The 13,827-nt window shown below is 50.0% G+C and overlaps 1 protein-coding gene across 1 annotated transcript in view; it reads left to right on the top strand.

Annotated features, from left to right (window-relative positions):
- The first annotated feature begins 5,927 nt into the window (after positions 1-5,927).
- FOXP3 (forkhead box P3) overlaps positions 5,928-13,827 on the top strand; it is a 16,714-nt gene continuing 8,814 nt past the window's right edge. The window contains exons 1-5 of the mRNA XM_018558261.1: positions 5,928-6,062; positions 6,155-6,262; positions 8,346-8,481; positions 10,033-10,201; positions 12,768-12,857. Coding sequence (XP_018413763.1) covers positions 5,928-6,062; positions 6,155-6,262; positions 8,346-8,481; positions 10,033-10,201; positions 12,768-12,857 — 638 coding nt within the window. The remainder of the gene's footprint in view (positions 6,063-6,154; positions 6,263-8,345; positions 8,482-10,032; positions 10,202-12,767; positions 12,858-13,827) is intronic.

Here is a 13,827-nt window from a genome sequence, read left to right as displayed (position 1 = left end):
AAAAATTGATTCGTGGACGTCTGTTCGGCTGGTCTTGTGATTTACACGCATTGTGCACAGCCAGACAGGTGCAGGTTCTGATGAAGAGAGTCGTCTTCTGGGGTCAGCAACTCAAATGAGCCGATCAGATCGGCGCTTCTGCTCTCCTCATTGGGCGGTAAAAGCTGCATCATCCCCTCCCGGTCCCGGAGTCCCCTCCCGGTCCCAGAGTGCCCCTCCCGTTCCCAGAGTGCCCCTCCCGTTCCCAGAGTCCCCTCCCCTTCCCAGAGTGCCCCTCCCCTTTAGAGTGCCCTCCCGTTCCCAGAGTGCCCTCCCGTTCCCAGAGACCCCTCCCGTTCCCAGAGTCCCCTCCCATTCCCGGAGTGCCCATCCCGTTCTTATAGTCCCCTCTCATTCTCGGAGTGCCCCTCCCGTTCCCAGAGTCCCCTCCCATTCCCAGATTCCCCTCCTGTTCCCAGAGTACCCCTCCCATTCCTAGAGTGCCCTTCCCGTTCCCAGAGTGCCCTTCCCGTTCCCAGAGTGCCCCTCCCGTTCCCAGAGTGCCCCTCCCGTTCCCACAGTCCCATCCTGTTTTGTAGGGTCCCCTCCCATTACCAGAGACCCCTCCCATTCCCAGAGTCCCCCTCCCGTTCCCAGAGTCCCCCTCCCGTTCCCAGAGTCCCCCTCAGTGGCCTATTAATGCAGCTCTGCAATCATTTAAACATCCTTAAATGTGTTATTGAAATACAGGCAGTGTGGGAACCTGAATTTGACCTGGTATCAGCCTATTGCAGTCCCTGTACAGCAGAGCTCAGACTGAGAGAGAGGACAGTGGCAAGGGGTCAGTCAGTTATGTTGCAGTGCTTGTCTGCTAACAACGAACATGCTGATGGCATGAGAGAGCAGAGTGACAGAGAGTTGCGCACATTGTTTATCCAATAAACATTCAGCAAGCCGCTGACCGAGACTGAACTAGGTGAGGGGATGACCGGAGAGCGCAGCGAGCATTTATTTTTAGTTTGGCGCCATAAAAGTCGTATAAAACGTCAGGAAGCTGAGGTCAGAAGGTGAAGCTGAACTCTGCGCTGGTGTACAAGACGCGGTTTCCTATTGGCCGTCACCTGCTAGAGTCTTCTAGTAGGTACCGGCCCATGAATAATAACTGGACAGAGCCGGCCGTGACGTCACGGCCGGCTCTTCCCGGTTGTTATTGTTTAATGACAGTTCAGCGTCCCCGGGTCATTTGGGGACCGCTGATCTGTCATTACAACCGGGCGGAGCCACGACTGGCTCCGCCCAGCTGTCATTTGCGGGACGAAAGGCCGGCCTTCGGCAGGCCGATCCCCCTGCTTCGGCTGTCACTTTGAAGCATATGCGTTCGGCTCGGCTGAGCCGCTCGGCCGCCTTCGGATGCTGTACCGACTGAACCCGAAGGGCTCCTGCAACCGAGGCGAGTCGGAGGATCAGCCCGAAGCTACGGCTTGATCCTTCGGCAGCTTTGTGAATGACCCTGAGAGGAAGGAAATACCAGAGCCAGGGGCGTAACTAGAAATCACAGGGCCCCATAGCAAAATTTTGTATGGGGCCCCGTGATTGCTAGTTATGCCACTTGCACTCTCCGCCCAAGCGGAAAGTGACCCTGCAGAGCCCATCATAGACTATCTATGGTGGGCTCTGCAGGGTCTGAGATCTCTTACCTGTCAGCGCCTCTGTGGTCGCCGGGGCCCGACTCCTGTTCCGTCCCCGGGCCCCGCCTCCTCTGCTTTCGACGGGCCCCGCCTTCCCTTACATCACTGGCCCCACCTGCTCTTAGGTCGCTGGCCAGTGATGTATGAGGAGGCGCGGCCGAAGCGGCTGGCGGTCACTGACACAGCTCCGAAGCGGCTATGAGGAGAAATGCGCCGTGGCCGCTGCTGAGCTGTGTTTTTCGGCCGTTGCCAGTCCCACCTGTGCCTGGGCCCCATAGCGGCCGCCTGGGTCGCTATGGCGATTGTTACGCCACTGACCAGAGCATTCCAGCTTAAAGGAAATAACTTGTATGTAACACAGGAGCAATTATCAAGTGGAAGGGAAGCTTCCATCAGGGGAAGCAGAGCTGCCATTGCTAATCCTACATCCGAAAATGCTAGTTGCTGGGCAATCATGTTAGGCTGCTCAGTACTAGGAGTCTCCGACTTGGAAAAAGTATGCAGATAAAGACATTGGCCCTTCCTCCGATGTTCCTGATACAGAATCAGCGGCACAACCTGTTTTCTCTTTCTGGGGCAGGACCCTCCTTACCATCTTGTCTTGAATTGTATTGTGATTGTAATGTCTTCCTTATATTGTAAAGCGCTGCGCAAACTGTTGGCGCTATATAAATCCTGTATAATAATAATAATATCACTGCACACAAGGAAATTTACAGGGTTATTCCTGAAAAGGGTGAAGAGTTTGGAGAAGTCAGGAGAAGGGAACAATAGGACAACAAAGCTGAACCGGAAAGTGAGATGAATTGGAGAATTGTTCCAAATCGGCGATGTTGTCCTACATTGTTCCCTTCTCCGGTCTTCTCCAAGGTCTTCACCTCTTTCGGGAATAACCTTGTTATAGTTTTATCTGCAGATCGGCCTCGGCCCTCTGTACCAAGCCTGATCTACAGCTGCCACCTAGTGTCTCCTTCCGGACATCGCTCAAACCTGCTAACAGTGAAAGGATAGAAAAGAATAAAAGAGCATAAAAAAAAAGAAGAAGAAGAAGGAGAAGAAGAAGAAGAAGGAGACGGAGAAGAAGGAGAAGAAGAAGGAGAAGGAGAAGGAGAAGAAGGAGGAGAAGGAGAAGGAGAAGAAGAAGGAAAAGGAGAAGAAGAAGGAAAAGGAGAAGAAGGAGAAGGAGAAGAAGAAGGAGAAGAAGAAGAAGAAGGAGAAGGAGAAGGAGAAGGAGAAGGAGAAGGAGAAGGAGAAGGAGAAGAAGAAGGAGAAGGAGAAGGAGAAGAAGAAGGAGAAGAAGGAGAAGAAGGAAAAGAAGAAGGAGAAGAAGAAGGAGAAGGAGAAGGAGAAGAAGAAGGAGAAGAAGGAGAAGAAGGAAAAGAAGAAGAAGAAGAAGAAGAAGGAGAAGGAGAAGAAGGAGAAGGAGAAGAAGAAGAAGGAGGAGAAGGAGAAGGAGAAGAAGAAGGAAAAGGAGAAGAAGAAGGAAAAGGAGAAGAAGAAGAAGGAGAAGAAGAAGGAGAAGGAGAAGGAGAAGGAGAAGAAGAAGAAGGAGAAGAAGAAGAAGAAGAAGGAGATAGTTTCAACTCCGCTCAAGCAAGTTTGACAAATATTAACGTTTACCCTTCTCCTGTTGCCCATTGTCTTCCGTGCCCAACCGTTCTTACATGGCTGTCGATGCCAAATTCAGACGCAGAACGAGAAGAGTTACATTGAAGCATTCCTGCCATTTGTCTCCAGATCCTAAATTCTCTCTATCAATATCTCTTTCTATCTATATATATATATGTGTTGGAAGTCTAACTTCTAAGCCGGAATTTGTGGGAGGAGTCTTTCTCCTTTGTATTCTCCTGTATGCCGCGCTCACCTGTCGGCTTCCCCTCCCTCCCCTCTTCTCTTTCTCTGCATCCTTCTTCAGTATGTCCCCTTTTTTGGGTCTACTGTCCTCCCTGATCATGGCACACCTCAGGTCAGATCACGACGTTTCAGATTCGTTTTTAGACTCCTCACACAAATACTATATACATATATATATATATACACTACATTGCCAAAAGTATTGGGACGCCGGTCTTTACACGCACATGAAACTTTATTGGCATCTTAGTCCGTAGGGTTCAGTATTGGGTTGGCTCCGCCCTTTGCCGCTATAACAGCCCCGCCTCTTCTGGGAAGGCGTCCACAAGGTTTAGGAGTGTGCCTATGGGAATGTTGGACCATTTGTGAGGTCAGGTACTGATGTTGGGGGAGGGGCTCGCAGTCTCCGCTCTAATTCATCCCAAAGGTGTTCTATGGGGTTGAGGTCAGGACTCTGTGCGGCCAGTCACGTTCCTCCCCCCCAAACTCCCCCATCCATGTCTTTATGGACCTTGCTTTGTGTACTGGTGCGCAGTCATGTTGGAAAAGGAAGGGGCCGTCCCCAAACTCCTCCCACAAAGTTGGGAGCATGAAATTGTCCAAAATGTCTTGGTGTGCTGATGCCTTAAGAGTTCCCTTCACTGGAACAAAGGGGCGGAGCCCAACCCCTGAAAAAACCTGAAACCCATTCCATGAAGCTCTCTACGCACTGTTGTTGTGCCAATCTGAAGGCCGCATGGAGTTTGGAGGTCTGTAGCTATTGGCTCTGCAGACAGTCGGCGACTTCTGCGCACTGTGCGCTTCAGCATGCGCTGACCCCGCTCTGTCATGTGACGCGGCCGACCACTTCCTGGCTGAGTTGCTGTTGTTCCCAGTTGCTTCCACTTTGTTATAATACCAGTAACAGGCGACCGCGGAATATTTAGTAGCCAGGAAATGTCACGGAACTCCCGAATCCAATGATTTGGAGGGGGAGGGGCCCAATACTTCTGGCAATATAGTGTGTGTGTGTGTATATATATATATATTTGTCCTGGTGTCCACTTTGAGTTGTCACTGGAACAGGAAATCTTCCAGTGGGGACACTTGTTCCGGGGAGAACTGAATAAGAGGGGAATTCCCCCTACTTTAAGTGATTGCCTCTTACTTCCTGTTGTGACCACAGGACAAGAAGGAAAAGGACATTTCTCAATGGGAAACTGCAAAAAAATCACTTATCACAAAATTAAATAATAATAAAAAAAATTGGCTATTTTAATACTTTTATTAAAAAAACATTTTTTTCTACCTTATGATATAAGATTTGTGACTTTATTATTTTACCACATGGGGTTTTGTTCCAGGATTTCGCAGCTTCTGCGTAATTCTCAGATTTTTAGATTCTGATAAATAGTTTTTGAACCCCGGGGAGTGTTTTCCTCGCGAAAAGGTTGCGGAGCGCTGTAGATGGAAAGAAAAGTCGGTTAGGCGCACGGCGATGTAAGAAAAGAGACACAGGAAGGGAAGCATCAGATACAGACGCATCCTACGTGGGTTTCTGTTTCCTGTACAGTACGGATCTCAGACACGGCAGCAGACGACATTATAAAAACTATATGTACCTCGAGAATTCGGGCTATGGAAATCTTCGGTGGGGGAGGGGAGGGGGACTTCCCATGAGACATCTGTAAAGTAGAAGACGCAGATGTCTGGAGACAAGGGGGCCTTTGTCCACGGTGCTTAGGGTGAGTTAAGCGTGGGATGCCGTGGTGTAAAGCGCGCCGCCACTGGACTCTAGAGAAGAGGAGGCGTGTTCTCTGGAGTGACCAATCACGCTCCTCTGTCTGGCAATCCGATGGGCGTGTCTGGGTTTGGCGGTTGCCAGGAGAACGGTACTTGCCTGACTGCATTGTGCCAAGTGTAAAGTTTGGTGGAGGGGGGATTATGGTGTGTGGAGGGGGATTTCAGGCTGGCCAGAGCATCGCAGGTTGCTTAGAGCCAGGCGGGGAGATGTGTATGGGTCATAAACATCTCCGCACCCGGCTTTTAGCAGCCAGAGCGGGCAGGAAGATGTGTATGAAGGCTGAATGCTACGGCCGGCATCCTGCCCAGCTCCTGCCAACCAGTGATGTTGCCGGTTGCCAGGAGCTGGGTGGGACACCGGCCAGAGCATCGCAGGTTGCTTAGAGCCAGGCAGGGAGATGTGAATGGTCCTTATACATCTCCTCATCTTAGCAACCTGGGACGCTTTGGTAGACGTCCCGCCCATCTTCTGGCAACCAGTGATGTCTCTGGTTGCCAGAAGCTGGGCGGGATGCCAGGGGTGCAGGTTTTTGTAGATATCCCTCTGCATGGAAGCCCGGCTCCTAGAATGTTTGAGCTGAAATGCATTAACCTTTTATTTCAACAGCGAATTAAAAGGACCAGATGCCCAGCCCCCAAGCCAGCAAGTTGACTCCGGCTTCGTCTGCGGAAAGCGACAGTCAGCCGGATGAGAAAGGAAAGGGGCAAATTAGCCAATGGAATCGCAGAGGTGCCGGCGTTGGCTCCCAGATGCATCAGGTAGGGTCACGGCGTGTCCTGGGTGTTGATAAAGCTTTTTTTTTTTTCAACCTAAAATCTCAAAAATAATTTAAAGGATCCTGTCTTCACAGCCCCATCAGCATCCCTACATCATGGCCAACCCATCCGCCTCCTTCAGCTCCACTTCTTACCTGCGGGCCATGCTCCATGACAGCAAGCAGGCGGTGGTGATCCATCCGGTGAGTTCATCTTCACTAGACATAAGCACATTGTTGGCAATCTGCTGAAATATTAACTCAACTGACTGCCACAGCTCAACCAAAGTGATTCAGATACCTGAGGGAGCACTATCCAATGTAGTGCTGACCCCCAATGTAAGGGACATTCTTCCCACTGACCCCCAATGTAAGGAGCATTCCCCCCACTGACCACCAATGTAAGGAGCATTCTTCCCACTGACCACCAATGTAAGGAGCATTCTTCCCACCGACCACCAACGTAAGGAGCATTCTTCCCACTGACCACCAATGTAAGGTGCACCGGCCCTGGGTGTGGAATTCCCATCTCGGGACACACAGTTCCGGGAGCCGGGCGGGCAGTTGTCCTCTACATTTACCCCCGCTTTGGACAAGGAGAGCTAAATGTAGAGCGGGGAAGCCGCCGCTCGTTTTGTACAAGTGATCCCGGTGACGTCGCTGAGATCACTTGTATGCAGCCTGCAGGTCTGCCAATCTCCATTGGTCAGCTTTTGTTTCATTCGCTCATCCGTTGCGTTACATAGATGTGTTCTCTTTGGTTTTTAAAGGGGTGGCGGGCCGTGGTAAGGCCGTGCAGCCATTTTATAACCGGGCTCCCGAGTCTCCAGCATGCCCCGACAATGCTGCAGCGGAATGCAAAGAGGGTTCCCTTTAAGATTTAATCCATTGTAGGCGGGCTTGGCATTCCTTCAAACAACAGGCAGTGAGATATTAAAGATCACACAAAGTTCCTCAACTTAAAAAAAAGTATTTTCCAGAACAATTAGGTGGGCGGTAGACGATAATTATTATGACATTTACGGCGCTGTGTCACAATTTTCTCGCCTTTTCTTTTTTTCCCCGAAAAGAGACAATCAGCGCGTCTCATGTTTCAAAGCCTCCCCCTGTAATTCTTGTCTATCACGGCAGCACCCATTTAGAAGCCGTAACTCTCGGGAGCCGCCATAGAGCGTTCGCTTTGTCAAACGTGAAACTATCTGTTACTATTAGGGATGCACCGATATATATCGGTCGCCGAAACGTGTCGGCCGAAAATGGCACTTTTGGCTAAATGCAGAAAGTGCCATTTTTGTGCCGCTACGTGGGCTCATCTGTAGTCTCTCTCCTCCCCGCTGGGCGCTGCTCTGTGTCCCAGCGGGGCCGAGCGCTGCGGGATGAGAGCGCCGTGAGCGGCCGGCGTCTCTCCTCCCACACCGCTCAGCCGCCTATCACATAAAAATTTAAATAAAAACATTTTTTATGGGGTTTTTTTATGAGACTGTGAAGTTATTTTGGGGGTTCCTTACTTTTACCTGTAGATTTATCCATCATTTTAATCGCACACTCTGGCAGGATTTGGGTTTTACATGCTATCGCCCGCCCTAAAAGATTCCTCTCGGAACTAAGGATGTATTACTATTGGTGAATCCACGACACGGATTAATTAGGGCCATTCAGAGTCTTGCTTTCTAAGCCCTCGTTCACACCTGAACGTTTTGTAGCGCGTTCTACGCTCGACGAATGCTCTACAAAACGCTCAAAAATATAAATCCCATTGTATTCAATGGGTCTCGTTCCCACCTTGGCGTATTTCCGCCCGTCCCCAACGCGCTACAAAACAGCCCACGCCTGAAAAGGTCCAGGTGCTACTTTGGGCCGTTTTGTTGCGCGTTTCCATTGGGATACAGCCAAGTAGCCTTCGGAAACGCGCGTTTGTCGCGCGACTTTTTTACCGTGAATCGCGGCAGACGCGCATATGCAATACGCCTAGGTGTGAACGAGACCTAACGGATGACTAAGTTAAAAAAAAAGGAGGTCATATAATTTATCACTATCTATGACACTGTTGGAGAGACTTCCTGTCTCAGTGACCACACAGGAAGTAAGTGAAAACGTACCCAATGGATACAATGCAGCAATAAACCCTTCGCTTTCTCCATCCAAAACCTAAAAAAAAATAAAAAATGGCGGAACTATAATAAAACAAAGAACAAGATGATGAATGTCTGGGTTAGATCCACTGATAACACGGAACCACTAGGAACCAGTAAGAGTGCCAATCACCTGTATTTTATTTTCTTCACAGTTCACCAGAGACCATGCCTCCCAGTCTTCTGTCCTTCACTTGGCACCCTCAGCCTCATCCTCCTCCATACTCAACATGCAGCCAACAAGATTGTTCCCATTAGTGACCAAACACAAGCAACACGCCGCTGTGCAAGGTAGATATATTCACCGAGTACTCTCCATGTTCTGGTACAGAAGACCTCGCCTTGTGATCACTTGATGTGTACAGTTGGTGGGGAGGGGGGGGGAGAGAAGGGAAAGGGAGGACATGATTGAGACCTTTCAATACATAAAGGGTGTGAATAAGGTTCAGGTGGGCACAGGGCTGTAGCTATCATGGGGCGATTGAGGCACTCGCCTCAGGCGCAGCTGAAAGGGGGCCGCAGCCAGGGCCAGCCTGGCTGCATCCCTGTTGCCATGGCGAGCACAGGGCGCACTTGGCAACAGGGGCACCAGTCGGCCAACACAGCCGCGGCTCGGCAGGGAGAAGAGGAGCGGAATAGGCCCCCAGCTAATACCATGCAGCCATTTTATAACTGGGCTTCCAAGTCTCCAGGATGCCCCCAACAATGCTGCAGTGGAATGCAAGATGGTTCCCTTTAAGATGAATCCATTGTAGGCGGGTTTGGCATTTCCGGGCACCGGGCGGGTAGTTGTTCTCTACATTTAGCCCTGCTGTGGGCAAGCAGAGGTAAATGTACAGCGGGGAAGCCGCCGATTGTTTTGTACAAGTGATCCCGGTGATGTTGTCTGCCTGCCTGTCTTTGGCTTAAGACACTGAACGGCAACAAGCATAGACATCGGGAGATTCGGAGTGAAGCCAGAACTCTGCATACTTGTCCCATGTCAGTGATATAGAAACTTCAGAAGGCTTTAGGTCTTATTGACGACCAGAGAACTTGTCTATTCTGAAGGAGAGGCCATCATTGTCAGCGTTCAGGCTTTTTTTTTCACTACAGGTTCCTTTTAAGTGATGAACGATGCCCATAGGAGTGCGCACAGGGTGTGCCTGGGCACACCCCGACCACCACACGCAACACCAAAAACCGCAACAGCGGGCGCCGTGTTTTTAATCACTGAGCCGCTGGTCAGTGATTAAAAATCACAAAGATCTCTCCGTGACCGCAGCTCGGCGATACAGAGCGCAGCAGCACTCGCCACTTGCATTCAACACATAACAGCAGCAGTAGTCGGTGAAGGAGCGTGGCTGCGGTTTCCCAGGCTTCCCATCCAATCAGAAAGCCAGGCAGGTGGTCACTTGACCACCTGCCAGGCTCCCTGCTTCAATACAAGATCCCAGCTGGATTAGGTAAGGGATAGCTGAAGAGATGGGAATCTGGGATGCCCGAGGTCTTAGTGTGTGTGTGTATGTACAGTATGTGTATGTATGTACAGTATGTGTATGTATGTATATATGTATGTATAATATACACGCGTGTGTGTTTGTACTTTTGTGTGCACACTCTTATGCAATAGGCTGCGCACGCCTATGACTATGACTGAAGAATGCAGCTATTACCCCAACACATTGGGTGGCTGACTTATATGTATAATAGCTGAGCCCTTAGGTAAGATTCAGCTAGTTGATATTGATTGGACTCACGAGCGACACACCCAAAGTAAAATCTTTGATCCACCCTTGACTTTCCCCCCCATGCACATCTAACCGTGTCTAACATGTTCTGAAACTGATAATCCCGGTGCAGGAATGAAGCCCGGAAGCCTGGGATGGGTCCAACATGAGTCAAGCTCTGGAAAAAATCAAGAGGACGATGTCAATAAGAAAGGCACCGTGCCTTCCTATGGGCAGGAACATCCGAAAAACATTGAGCATGTCCGGAGCAACACCACCAATGATGGACAGGACAAGGACGGGTCAGTAGATCTCTCCTGTGTGTGTGTGTGTATGACCTATGTAGAGGCCATTTTCATTTGCACACTACTTTTACATTTCGACACTTCTTCTCCGTTGGAACACTGTTCCATTTCCCATTCGGACAATTTTCCCATTTACATTTGAACGCCACTTTGAAATTTTACATTTGAATCATTATTCAGCAGCCTGCCACCAGTGGTGTATGTTGGTTTTGGGCTGCCCTAGGCCAGACTGAACTCGTGCACCCCCATCAATCTAAATTTGCCCCGCCCCTTCCTGTTTAGGACATTTTGCACAAAACCCGTCAGTTACTGGATACAGCACACACAAGGTCTCAGGACAGCTGTGCATTGTCTCTGGTGGGCTGTACAGGGTCTATGATGGGCTGTGCAGGGTTTATGGTGGGCTGTGCAGGGTTTATGGTGGGCTGTGTGGGGTCTATGATGGGCTGTGTGGGGTCTATGATGGGCTGTACAGGGTTTATGGTGGGCTGTGTGGGGTCTATGATGGGCTGTGTGGGGTCTATGGTGGGCTGTACAGGGTCTCAGGTGAGCTGTGCAGGGTTTATGGTGGGCTGTGTGGGGTCTATGATGGGCTGTACAGGGTCTCAGGTGAGCTGTGCAGGGGTCTATGATGGGCTGTGTGGGGTTTATGGTGGGCTGTGCAGGGTCTATGATGGGCTGTGCAGGGTTTATGGTGGGCTGTGTGGGGTCTATGATGGGCTGTGTGGGGTCTATGATGGGCTGTGCAGGATTTATGGTGGGCTATGCAAGGTCTCAGGAGAGCTGTGCAGGGTCTATGATGGGCTGTGTGGGGTCTATGATGGGCTGTGTGGGGTCTATGATGGGCTGTGCAGGGTTTATGGTGGGCTGTGCAGGGTCTCAGGAGAGCTGTGCAGGGTTTTGGCCCACCGTGCAAGTGCCAAGTATGCCAAAAGGTAAGTCCGGCTGTTTGCAGAACCTGCCGCCCCCCTGGAAAGTGCCGCCCTAGGCAAATGCCTAGTCTGCCTTGGGGTAGATACACCCCTGTCTGCCACTCCTAAGATGTGGTGGCTGCATTCACTTTTTTTTTTTTTCAGGCTGAGAACATTTTCAGCAAGTTCAGACAAATACCTGCTGATCTTGCCAGAAATGACACTGTCCTTGGCTTGGACGGAAATTGTATATATGGAAACTTCTAATCCCATGACCCTCCATGCAATGGATGGACAAAGACAGCCATGTGTGTAGTCGAGCCTGGCAGGCAACCATGGCTCCCTCCATAGATACAATTAAGTGAGTGTGTGTAGTAGGGTTGGTACCTTTTCTTTTGAGAAAATACAGGAGAGGGAGGAGAGACAGCCAGGGGAGAGACAGCCGGGAGAGATCGAGGAGAGACAGCCAGGGAAGAGAGGGTGGAGACACAGCCTGGAGAAAAAGGCAGGAGGATGAGTGAAGAGAGACAGCCAGGGGAAGAGAGGAAGGAGAGACGGGGAGGAGAGACAGCCAGGGGAGAGAGAGGAGAGACAGCCTGAAGAGACAGGCAGGAGGATGAGTAAGGAGAGACAGCCAGGAGGATGAGCGAGTAAAGACAGCCTAGACAGAGTGAGGAGAGACAGCCAGGGAAGAGAGCCAGGAGAAACAGCCAGGAGAGAGAATTAGGATAGACAGCCAGAGTAGAGAGAGTAGAGACAGTCAGGAGAGACAGCAAGGAGGATGAGCGAGGAGAGAGCGAGGAGAGAGCGAGGAGAGACAGGCAGGGGAGAGAGCAAGGAAAGACAGCCAGGAGAGAGTGAGGAGAGATAGCCAGGAGAGAGAGTGAGGAGACAGCCAGGGGAGAGAGTGAGGAGAGATAGCCAGGAGAGAGAGTGAGGAGAGATAGCCAGGAGAGAGAGTGAGGAGAGATAGCCAGGAGAGAGAGTGAGGAGAGAGACAGGGGAGAGAGTGAGGAGAGACAGCCAGGGGAGAGAGTGAGGAGAGACAGCCAGAAGAGAAAGCGAGGAGAGACAGCCAGAAGAGACAGCCAGGAGGATGAGTGAGGGGAGACAGCCAGGAGAGACAGCCAGGAGGATGAGTGAGGAGAGACAGCCAGGAGAGACAGTCAGGAGGATGAGTGAGGAGAGACAGCCAGGAGAGACAGCCAGGAGGATGAGTGAGGAGAGACAGCCAGGAAAAACCCTGAAACCCAGACACCGCACATATGGGACTCAAAACCCCAACTGTCCGGGTGAATCCCGGACAGGTGGCAACCCTAGTGTGTAGCCACCCTAGGACAGGACGTATGTTATTGGCAGGATCATCAGATGAAAAAGCATGAAAAAAAGAAAACGAATGCAGCCACCACATGTAAGGAGCGGTGAGCAATACATTACATTGCTGGTTTTGGGTTTAGATTTGCTTTAAAATTGTTTTTGTAGGTAATGTTCTATTTTAGAAAGTGACAAGCTCCTACTCTAGCTAACTGAATGTCTGGAGCTACAAGGACCTTCATGAATTTTTCATCTCATCCTCTGTTAGAATTTGTTACGGTTTAGAATGTATCTTTTAGGGGGTTTTGCTAATTATTGTTGTATGTTCTTCTTTGCAGTGCTGAGCCTGTCCACCCTGCACAGTACAGCGGTGGGTGCAAGTTTCCCTGGTGTGAGAAGACCTTAGCGGATCACAAACATTTTCTCAGGTAAGACGTTCTTCATGGAGCTTCTACATCAGATTAGGGTACTAGGTCAGATGTCAAAATAGGGTTGTGTTCCTGACGCCCCCTGACACCGGGAGTGGACATGATCTCAAGAGAAGTGATCATTAAAGGTATCATAAATATGTGTCTGCCGGCCTCACACTTACTCGGGAGGGCACCTTAGACCTTAAAGAACCCCCAAGACAATGACTTGGACCATTAAAATGTGCTCCCATGGGCGGGGGGGGGTGTCTTTCATTTTATGAAGTTATGCAGTCCACGCTTATTAATAGGTAGATCCATGTCGGCTGAGTCAGCCCCCTGGCTTCTTATATGTCTTGAAGACTCCAACTGTGACATCTCCTTGTCATAATTCCCAACTGTTCCCATCTACCGGGGAGTAAAAGTTGAACTCTGGGGAAATTTCATAAAACCCTTGGTGTAGGGTTCCCCCTGCACTGCTCGTTTTTGTCTAGGGCGCCGTTAAAAATTAATTACCCTTCTCCTCTGACATTGACTGGTGATTTAAAGTGTATGTCAAGCCAATTGTAGGTTTTGGATAGAGCAAGGAAGGGTTAAATCCCTTGTTGGGGAATTTTTTTGCTTTCTCTGTACCGTTGAGGTCCCTGAGATGCAACAGGAAGTTAAAGGAAATCTTCCAAAGCGTAGGGATTGTCTAACCTAGTTGTCACCATCGGAAGACTTCCGCTCACCACTCTTGTAAAAACTCTAAATATTAGATTTCCCCTCCTTTTTCTCTCCTGGTGACAATGGTCACCTCTACAAATGGAGGGGTCACTATCCCCCAGTGTGGACTCAGGTCTAACGCTTCTCCACTCTAACGAATAGCTTTTGCCTTGTCCCGCACTTTGACTCTCCGGCATCTACCAAAAAAAAAAAAAAAAAATGTTTTGGTTGGGTCAACCCTTTAGCTGTTGAATGATTTTCACCATTTGAAAAGTTTGTTTGTAAT

The sequence above is a fragment of the Nanorana parkeri genome, unplaced genomic scaffold (assembly GCF_000935625.1).
Source record: "Nanorana parkeri isolate BGI_ZX_2015 unplaced genomic scaffold, ASM93562v1 scaffold15, whole genome shotgun sequence".
NCBI classification, from domain to species: Eukaryota; Metazoa; Chordata; class Amphibia; order Anura; family Dicroglossidae; genus Nanorana; species Nanorana parkeri.
Note: the sequence above shows the minus strand (reverse complement) of the source record. Positions and strands in the feature narration are given on the sequence as shown.